At 40.5% G+C, this 10,112-nt stretch overlaps 1 protein-coding gene across 7 annotated transcripts; it reads left to right on the top strand.

Annotated features, from left to right (window-relative positions):
* The first annotated feature begins 613 nt into the window (after positions 1–613).
* dazl (deleted in azoospermia-like) lies at positions 614–8,001 on the top strand. 7 transcript variants are annotated; one of them, XM_048229639.1, is made up of 10 exons: positions 614–716; positions 1,848–1,976; positions 2,070–2,161; positions 2,254–2,305; positions 2,463–2,529; positions 2,877–3,013; positions 4,263–4,343; positions 4,684–4,734; positions 5,187–5,265; positions 6,695–8,001. In XM_048229639.1, the coding sequence occupies exons 2-9, from the start codon at positions 1,884–1,886 to the stop codon at positions 5,229–5,231; spliced, it is 618 nt and encodes a 205-aa protein (XP_048085596.1). In that variant the 5' UTR covers positions 614–716; positions 1,848–1,883; the 3' UTR covers positions 5,232–5,265; positions 6,695–8,001. The 7 variants fall into 7 exon arrangements, with proteins under 7 accessions (XP_048085596.1, XP_048085594.1, XP_048085598.1 ...); XM_048229637.1 differs by having other exon boundaries at positions 620–762; XM_048229641.1 differs by lacking the exon at positions 614–716 and adding an exon at positions 828–1,036.
* Positions 8,002–10,112: the final 2,111 nt, after the last annotated feature.

The following is a 10,112-nucleotide window of genomic DNA, read 5'->3' as shown; positions in this document are numbered from 1 at the left end:
TGTGTCTAAATACAATTTCTTCTTACACTAGCACTTGTGAATTGAGTGCTCATAGCCAATTTATCAAAGTTTTCCTGAGCCCATACAATGATTTTCTTTACAGAAAAAGGTCTGGTTTTCATGCATATCATGTTCAAAACACCACTGCCATCCAATATTGTTTTTCAGCTCTGTCCCTTGTTTGCAAAGATTTCTCTGGATTCTCTGAATATTTTAATGATAGCCTATTATGTAGGCTACTGTAGATGATGAAATCCCCAAATACCTTGTAATTTCATGTTAAGAAATTACAATATCGTTTCATCATTTGTCCACACAGGTTTGATGTGTTGTCTGTGTCCTTTTTCAGCTATACAAGATTTGCAGATTGTCACATTCTGTTTTTATTTGCATTTTATAGGCCCTACAACTTCTGTGTGTTGGGGTTGTAGGCTACAACCTGTTGCTCTTGTCCTGTACAGATCAGTAGGATAACAGAGGTTAACAGTTGCAATGTTCATTCGGCAGCCTATAAAACATATTTCTGTAATAATAGTATGATGAATATTACTACTACATCAGGTTTTATGGTAAAAGCCCCCCGAAATAGCTCTCCACAACATCAAGATGTGCACATGCTATGGGCGTGGTGGTGAAGCTTCGAATTGCTTTGTTTACCAAAGGGAGATCAGGCCGGTTGAGTGGAGGAGGGAAAGGAGGGGAGAGACAGCAACAGGGTAGCGCAAGCATTATTATTCTGTCATTTTAACTGTTTTATAAATGGTAAGAAAAATAGATGCTTGGCCAAAAGCTAACTGTAACGTTAATTGATACCGCTTACTTTGAGTTTAAGATTATGGATAACATTATGAAAACTGGTCTAATTTCACCATGGCTGCTTTTTAGAGAAGCCTATTACTTGGATTTGTCTTGCAACTTTGAGTAGATGGGAACTGTAAACTATGCTAACGTTAGCCAATGCTAGTCAGTGCACTCAGCACCATAGTGGTTACATTTCAACTAATGCTAACTTAAGTATTTCGTTTTAACACAAAAGGTTGGTCAAACGCAGTAAATTCCGTTTGTTCGAATTTAGAAGTTGGCTGGTTAACGTTAATGTATTTTATCTTGTTGTCTAAACTTATACGCCATTGTGTTAGTGTTGTCCACGTTTTGGCTGAATGCAAGATTGACTTGCCTCGTGTTCAACATGAAGGTTAACGTTAATTGACCAGTTTCCTATCCTGTTAACTTATTAAGCCCGTCTAGCTAAGAAGCTAAAATATATATATATCCCGTGATGGCAATACTGTAGCGGTCTACTACTGATTGAAATTAATTATTTCATATCTATTGTAATCATTGTCAAAACTTTTTATCAACCCTGCATATTCGTGATTTGTCTTAATGAAGCTAACCGAAGGTAAGCTGTCTTACTTCTGGCGAAATACAAGGCTAGTTAGCAAGCTAGCTGGCTATCTATTCAGCACGAGGAGGAACGAAAAGCTTATACCGCCAAATACCACAACAGCGAAAGAACAAATTGTTAAATGTTCGTGAATGTTATTTGATAACCAGAACCGCATTATGCTATAGAGATGCTGTTTTGTATGTCAGTTAGCCGTGTCCTCTGTAGTATTTTGTAAGCTTAAAGTTGTGACAGTTATCTATGCAACGTTAATTGAACTTTTAAGTTAGTGGACCGAAAAATTCTAGGTAGCTCGTGCATGACCTGACAGTCTTCAGAGGCTTCACTTCTTGTCTGATTGAAGACACGGTTGACCTCTGCTGTTAGCAGGCCTAGCTGCGATATTAGGTGGTTATATTATATTTGACATTTGCGTTTTGTTCAAATGCCATTTTCTAAGGATATTCAGAAACAGCGCAACGTTAACGGATATCAGATGGGGCCTTCACTGAAACTTTCAAATGGATATGTTTTACCCGAAGGCAAAATGACACCAAACACACTTTTTGTTGGGGGAATCGACACGAAGGTAATGCTAAGTTCAGTAACAGCGAAATATTTAACCCATGAATGTCTGAGGTTTTGATGACACAGCTAGTAAATTTTTTTTTTTATCATATAGGTGGACGAGAACGAAATAAAGGACTTCTTTGCCAGATATGGCCCAATAAAAGAAGTGAAAATAATAACATACCGCGGGGGCATATGCAAAGGGTGAGTTCAGACAATAAGTCTGTTGACTTAAAGTGGCTAGTTTGTTTCCATCATGTCTGGTGCCGACTCAAGTTTCTTTTGTACTTTCATAGATATGGCTTTGTGTACTTCAATGATGACGTCGATATACAGACCATAGTTGAAGTAAGTATACTTGGCGTCTTCATCATGATAAGCAATGCGTTTCTCTTTATTTAACGTTAGTTGAAATAGGCCAACGTTACCTATAGCACTATATGTATGATCAAAATCACAGTCGCTTCGATACCATATTTTAGGGTGTCTGTCTGTTTGTCCACAGCAACAGATCAGTTTTAAAGGACGAAAACTCAAGTTGGGACCAGCCATCATGAAGGAGAGAAGCTCACGTAAGTTTTTGTGTGCAGTCAAGGACGTAATTTGTGAGCATCATAATTTGAAGTTTGAAGTGTAGAATGAACTACATCAGTAAAAATCTTTGTTTTATATTAGCGCCATCTGCCGTTTTAATTATGCCAATGCCTTATATATATATTTCATCAGTATGTGTGTGGGTATTAACAATTGTATTATATCATTGGACCATGAAATTACTCCTCTACTAGCTAACCTACAAATGCACATTCTGATGTCATGATTAATGTCCCTTACAATTCATGAAAAACAAATTACTGCTCACTTTTCTACAGAAATATCTGTGTCCAGTAATACTGTGTGTCGGTTATGGTCTTCACAGGTGCTGTGCAGTCTCACCTTGTTGGCAGTGCTTCATGGATGACTCCCCCCCAGTACATCTATTGCAGCTGTTGCCCCCCAACTCTCAGCGCCCCTCCGAACTCTCCGGTCCTCAACGCGGCCGGGCAGTACTTACAGGTATACTCATACTAACGTGTACACACACACACACACAGCTATGCTCAGACACAAGATTCCACACAACTTCTTGTTCAGACCATGGTCATCTCTAAGCTGGACTATTGTAATTCACTATTAGCTGGCTTACCCGCTTGTGTAACAAGATCATTACAGCTGATTCAGAATGCTGGAGCACGCCTGGTCTTCTTTCAGCCAAAGAGGACACATGTACAGTAAACTCCTCTCCTAGTTACTCTCCATTGGCTCCCTATAGTAGCCAGAATTAAATTTAAATCTCTCACTTTAGCCTATAGGACACTAACTGGATCTGCTCCTAGTTATTTTAATTCAATAATCAAGCCTTACATCCCCAACCGCCCACTGCGGTCTTCTGGTGAGCGTCTGTTGTGTCGACCAGTTATGAAAACTGGGTCTAATTCCAGACTCTTTTCTTCAGTGGTTCCATGTTGGTGGAATGAATTGCCCAGTGCTCTCCGTTCCTGTAGTAGTTTTAGGTCGTTTAAGAGGGGTCTAAAGACATTCCTATTCAACATATACTTAGTTGTTTAAGCGCTTATGTGTTATGGTTTGAATAATGTTTTATTTTAATTGGGCTGTTAATTAATTTGACATTATTGTTTTTTATTGATATTCTCCTTAATGTAGTCTTAGCATGTCATTGTTTTTTATATTATTGATTGAATGGACATTATTGTTTTATTATTGCCTTTCCCTATTTTTTCCATTGCTTTTATTAGGATTTTTTTATTGATATTCTCCTATTCTCCTTATTATATTTGACCTCATTCTAATTTTTAAATATTATTATGTTGTTTTGTATTTATGTGTCGCCTTGGACAAAGGCGTCTGCTAAATCCATAACCATAATAGGAATATACTTGCACTGACATTTACTGGTATACACACACTGACGTGCATATGTACACACACACACACTGACACGGATCTATGCTCAGCGTCAGCTCATAATTTCAGGAATATACTTGCAATGACAGAACTGTCTACTGTGTGTAATGGGAGTTGTTGTTTTTGCACAGGTGGGTGGCAGCGTGCCATTGTGCTCTACTGAAACAAGGCTTAAGCAATCAATCAAGTCATTGCTCATCGTAATAGGGTTGTTCTATTTCATCATAATGTATTGGATCATCAAGTAACAAGTGCGCACACAACCTCGGCTGTGTGCTTAGTAACTATGTCACAGTTTGTGTGAGAGTATGTTATCAAACTGGTAGTGTGTGTCTTTCAGCCTTACCCATACTCTAGTCTGCCTGGAGTCATGATCCCTCAGATGCCTGTAGGCTACGCACAGACTGCCTGCGCTTATCAGGTACAGACACACACACACACGCACGCACGCAGACAAACACTCTTAGACATACACACTCACACAGAGAAACACTCGCACAAACAGTGATGAGAAATCTTATTTTTAAATAACTCTGAACTCCATTATATGATTTCATAATTTTGAGTGTTGTACTGTATTTTGACACTTCCTATTGGTTGTATTAAAAATACAAGTGTATCATATCTGAAGAAAGCATGCACTTTACGATAACTTTGATGTGCAAACATGCTTGTGTGATGAACGTGTTCAAACACTTATAGGAAGAAACATTTTCCAAGAAACATTTCTAATGTATTTGGTGTTTGTGTATGTGTGTCAGTATGCCTCTCCACACTGGTCAGGGGAACAGAGGACGCGACTCATCAATCAGGTGAGAGGATGGAAGACTGAAACTGAAGTTATCACATCAGCAGTCATGTGTGGGGTCAGAGCAGTGTAGTGCCTCATCAGACCTGTAGGTGGCAGTATTGAGAAAGAGGGGGGAGGAAAACTGGCTGATCTGAGTCGTTTAGGGCTGATTTCTCATACATAGATGCTTACATTAAGCTTACTGCTAAAAGAAATATTTAGTGAAAATCTCCATTGAATAATCCATGTGTAAGCATCTGGCAATTAAGTCATTTATCTGAAGCTTTTATCTAAAGCAGCTTACAAATTAAGTTTTTACGGTCAATTAAGAAAAGGTTATGGCAAAATATATTTCAGTTTCATAGACATAATTGCTACATAAGGAAGAGAAAAGTAGTGTCAAGCTGCTGTTGCCAATGCTGGAGGCAGATTGGGCTTGAGGTTAATTTGCCCAAACCGTGTGTGTGTTTGCAGAACTATGTGGACTGCGGAGTGCAGACTTTACTGACGTTGCTGTAGTTTGAGCCCCCTCTAGCACTATCAACTTGTGCAGGCAAGCATGCTTATGACCTCCTCTCCTCCTCCCTCTTACGGCGTACTCACACTTGGTACGGTTCACTTGTACTACGCCAGAGCACGATTGTCGCCCCTCCCCTCTCCATCGCTGCCCTGTGGCCTCGCACTGCGCCTATTGATCCGTACCAGAGCACGGTTGAGACAAAGCTCTCTAGAGTCTTTGCTTGAGAGCACATTTTACTACCATAACAACTTTACACTCAAGCAGTTGACGGAAGAGTCGTATTTTATTATCAAGTCATAATACACATTCTGAACTCAGACACGTTTGCGATCATCCTAGATGCGTACCGCGCACGAGTCCAACTAAACCTTGCCCGAGTCCACCTCTTTAACTGGGCCCTGGCACTGATCAGCGTACCATACGGACTTTGGGGGTCAAACGTACTCAGGCACAGGACGGATGGTATAGTGTGAGTACGCCCTTAGTCTCTCTCACACACACACAAACACACTTGCCTTACTATTCCGTGATGGTACTAGTATTGCATGATGACTCTCAGAACCCTTCACATGATTGCACTCACTTTAAAGGAGCACAGCAACTTCTGGGAAATTTGCTTATTTGCAGTTACCCCAGAGATAAGAGGATACATATTGCAATAACCTAGTCTGACACGATTCGCTTAGATTAGCATAATTCACCGGAAGTGGGTTAGACTGGTTAGTCTAGCAGTGGTTTTTAAAGTGTGGGGCGGGCCAAAATATATACAGTTAGGCTCATACATTTTTGAACCCATGCTAAAGTTGACTACAAAGAGGAATATAAAATCATCTTTTGGAAAATGAATAATGTATTGTGAAATAAATAAATGTTCTTTAAATACAAAGGCATAAGTATATGAACCCCTATGTTAAATTCCCATAGAGGCAGGCAGATTATTATTTTTAAAGGCCAGTTATTTCATGGATCCAGGATACTATGCATTCTGATAAAGTTCCCTTGGCCTTTGGAATTAAAATAGCCACACATCATCACATACCCTTCACCATACCTAGAAATTGGCATGGTGTTATTTCATTTAACCTATACACCATGCCAATCTCTAGGTATGGTGAAGGGTATGTGATGATGTGGAGATATTTTAATTCCAAAGGCCAACTTGGAACTGTATGTTACCATTTTGCCAGGTTGATGGGGTCAGGTGGGGCTTGAAAATTCCCCACCTCCAAAGTGGGGAATAACAAAAAAAGTTTGAGAACCACTAGTCTATAAGTAGTCTGTAGCTAAAAGGGAGCGATAGGCTAACTGGTCTAACCCCACTTCCTGTGGGTTATTGCACACACACAGAAGAGAATGATGTGGCTCCTCTTACCTGACTCTGGGGTTAATGGCAAATAAGCCGTTAAAATAAAAAAAAAAATCTCTTTTTTTTTCCTCTCTTTCTTTTTTTCTCTTCTCTCAGGGGTTCTTGTCGTGGCATTGCTCCTAAGAGGAATGAGGAAAGAACAAGAGACCTCCACCTCCTGATATCAGTAGGACTCCCAAGTTCTGCACCTCAACTGCCCAGGAGACAGGCATTCTATAACCCTCCTGCCCTACCATGAGCCTGCAGTGGGTCTACATCCTCCACCCTGGGGTGCTCTGTGTGTGTGTGTGAGTGTGTGTATGTGTGTGCGCATGCGTGAGTGAGGGGTTGGGATGCATTTTTTTTGCATATTTATATTTTATGTACATGGTTACCTTTGGGGTTTTACTGGAGTGTGTTTGTTTGTGATACTGTGTCCTTACGTTTGGCACATGTAGAAACTTCAGTATGTTCCTGTGATATAGTTCAACTTTTTTTCAGCCCAGACTGGCAGGCATTAATTAACATTAATCAATTAACCATTTAATAGTAGTCAGGAAAATGGCTACTGCTCCCCACTGGCATTTCGGACACCGTTTTGGGTGAATTTTCTTTTTTAATGCGCAAAATTTATTTAGTCGTGTGTTTATGTGCATCAAATAAGGGGGTGAATCACTTGAGTAAATCAGTTAATTTTTTAACTTGCCTATCACGCACACACGTGATTTCTCCTGCTAGTCTGGGGCTGTGTGTTGTTTCTGCAGTGTAGACGGAGGCAATTCGATCATTAGACTCTCTGCAGTTGTCCCTTCGGTTGGTTGGTGGCGTTTGGCCGCTGTCGGGGTTGGCGAGCGAGCTGGAACAATCACTGCATTAATTTTTGAGCTGTCTGGGGGAGTCTGGAACGGTCCACTCCATTCAAGGCTTTGGCGGGGGGGGTTGTTGAACGATTTAATTCACTGCAATGAAGGACTAACCACGTGTTCTATCAGCACTGATTTTTTTTGACACTTGTTTTTGCTGTGTGTGTTTGATTTGTTTTGGGGTTTATTTTTTGCCTGCACTGAAAAAAGTTTTATTCACATTTGGAGTTTTAATCTTTTTGCTTGAGTGATTTAAAACAGAAAAAATAATAATTAACTTATAATTTCTGCAGTGATAATGTTTGTAAAAAAAAAAAAAAAAGATATATGTATAAAAATCAATAGTGTGTGACGGAGTAGGTGTAGTTTAGCAGCTCTCCTGTCAGCCTCTTTATCGAGTGTTTTTAAAAGCGACCGTTTTAAACCACCTGTTCGTTTCTGCATGTGGCCGGCTAGATCATTTGGCTGGGTGTGCTTCCCTGGGTGGCCTGTTCACATTGTTTGGTGTTTTGTGCTCGAATAGCAATAAATAAATAAATATGCAACCAGGCTCTGATTTTATTTGGCCATGTCTTCATTTGTTACTGATAACTGCATAATGGAAAAAGTCTGGAAATTGTCAATAATCTTGATAAAAGTGTCTGTCTGTTATTACAGTTCAGTTCACTTTATTCAAATTCACCAAAGTTTCCCTCAGACCACAGGCTGTCCTGTTTGTGTATGTGCTCAAATAAACTATTGTGTTTTGTCTTTGATATTTACACGGCCAATGTATATAATGTAAATAATCTGGGCTCTGAAAATGGGACAGATAGTGTTTATTACAGTGGTTCTCAAAAGAATTCACTGGAATTGGGTTAAACCAGTTAGTCTATAGCCCCTTTTTACCTATGGGCTAGCTATAGGCTTTAAAACTGGTATAACCCATTTCCAGTGAATTACGTTAAGCTAGGCTAGTGGTATCAATTTACCCAAAAAGCTGGCACGTTGCTTTAAATGATGAATTTTTGTGCTGGATAATTTATGAGCTTTTGGTCATCTGGCAAGCCTCATTTGCCAGGTGTCACAGAAAACTGCCAGCATGCAGCTGCAGGCTCAAGACAAATATTTTACTCAAGCGACAAGTAGCTAACAAAGATGTTATTGGGAACTATACAGCAAATGACTACAAATTAAATAAATCCACTGCATGTATGTCATGGTGGTTAATCTGCAGAAAGAAACTTGCATCCCTAACTTGATTCACTTCACTAGATTCAGGTCACCCGCATAAGGCCCAGCTAGGGTCTCGTCTTGTAGTGATCATCTGGAAGTAGAAGGCAAGGACCACAATGTAAGTGTCAGCGTGGACCTCAATTTACCTTTTCAAGGAATATTGAGCCAATTTGTGTTTATTTAATTGTTTGTTTATTTAATAGGGACAGTGCTCATTAATCAACAGACAAGGTACTGTAAAATAAGCCACAGTTAGCCATATGTTGTCCCTAGCCAGTTCTTAACAAGGCAACCTAGAATTAAAACATAGGCCTAAAATAATTATTTGATTCGCTTAATTCAGCAAATCAGAGGACTTTGTTTTCACTTTAAGATGCTTTCAATATTTATAACATTTTATATTTAAAAAAAATCTCACCAAAGTGGTTTCAATAGTATAATTCAAATGCTTTGTGTAAACATACTGGTGAAATTCATTAAAAATCCCTGATGGGAGCAAGTGTGCGGACATTCCACCCTTTTTTCCTTTTGATAGCCTAGCACTTTTTATCCAGCACCTGCCTTGGATGAGCGCACCAACAAACTACTTGAGATGTGGAAGCTCACCAGTTTCAGGGAATATCATGGACCTGGGAACCATACTCTGTGTGATTCCACCTACAGGCATTTTACCTGTGAACCCAGGGGAGCTGTGGGTGTGTTGTTAATCAGAGGAGCGCTGCTGGATCCAGTTTTCATCCTGGAGGTGGACCATCTAGACCTGAAGGAGAAGAGGGACTGTAGTTTTCATCCTGGAGGTGGACCATCTAGACCTGAAGGAGAAGAGGGACTGTAGTTTTCATCCTGGAGGTGGACCATCTAGACCTGAAGGAGAAGAGGGACTGTAGTTTTCATCCTGGAGGTGGACCATCTAGACCTGAAGGAGAAGAGGGACTGTAGTTTTTCATCCTGGAGGGGGGACCATCTAGACCTGAAGGAGAAGAGGGACTGTAGTTTTCATCCTGGAGGTGGACCATCTGAGCCTGAAGGAGAAAGAGGGGACTGTAGTTTTCCTGTGGTGCACCAGACCTGAATCCTGGAGGTGGACCATCTAGACCTGAGGAAGACTGGTTTTCATCCTGGAGGTGGACCATCTAGACCTGAAGGAGAAAGGGGACTGTAGTTTTTCATCCTGGAGGTGGAACATCTAGACCTGAAGGAGAAGAGGGACTGTAGTTTTCATCCTGGAGGTGGACCATCTAGACCTGAAGGAGGAGAGAGGGACTAGTTTTCATCCTGGAGGTGGACCATCTAGACCTGAAGGAGAAGAGGGACTGTAGTTTTCATCCTGGAGGTGGACCATCTAGACCTGAAGGAGAAGAGGGACTGTAGAAGCAGTCACAGACTTCCTGGCTGTAGGGTGAAAATCCACTATTTGGGAGAGGGCCGTCATGTTTCCCAGAATGGTACGTTCACTT

This window comes from Alosa alosa, chromosome 20, assembly GCF_017589495.1.
Source record: "Alosa alosa isolate M-15738 ecotype Scorff River chromosome 20, AALO_Geno_1.1, whole genome shotgun sequence".
Lineage (NCBI taxonomy): Eukaryota > Metazoa > Chordata > Actinopteri > Clupeiformes > Clupeidae > Alosa > Alosa alosa.
This window is presented reverse-complemented; position numbering and strand designations above follow the sequence as displayed.

Excerpts from the sequence above, each read along its gene's own strand:
- dazl (XM_048229636.1), top strand. The coding sequence starts at position 1,833 with ATGCCATTTTCTAAGGATATTCAGAAACAGCGCAACGTTAACGGATAT. Across the intron at positions 4,344-4,683 it reads AGACTGCCTGCGCTTATCAG|TATGCCTCTCCACACTGGTC; the intron begins GTACAGACACAC and ends TATGTGTGTCAG. Across the intron at positions 4,735-5,186 it reads GGACGCGACTCATCAATCAG|AACTATGTGGACTGCGGAGT; the intron begins GTGAGAGGATGG and ends GTGTGTTTGCAG.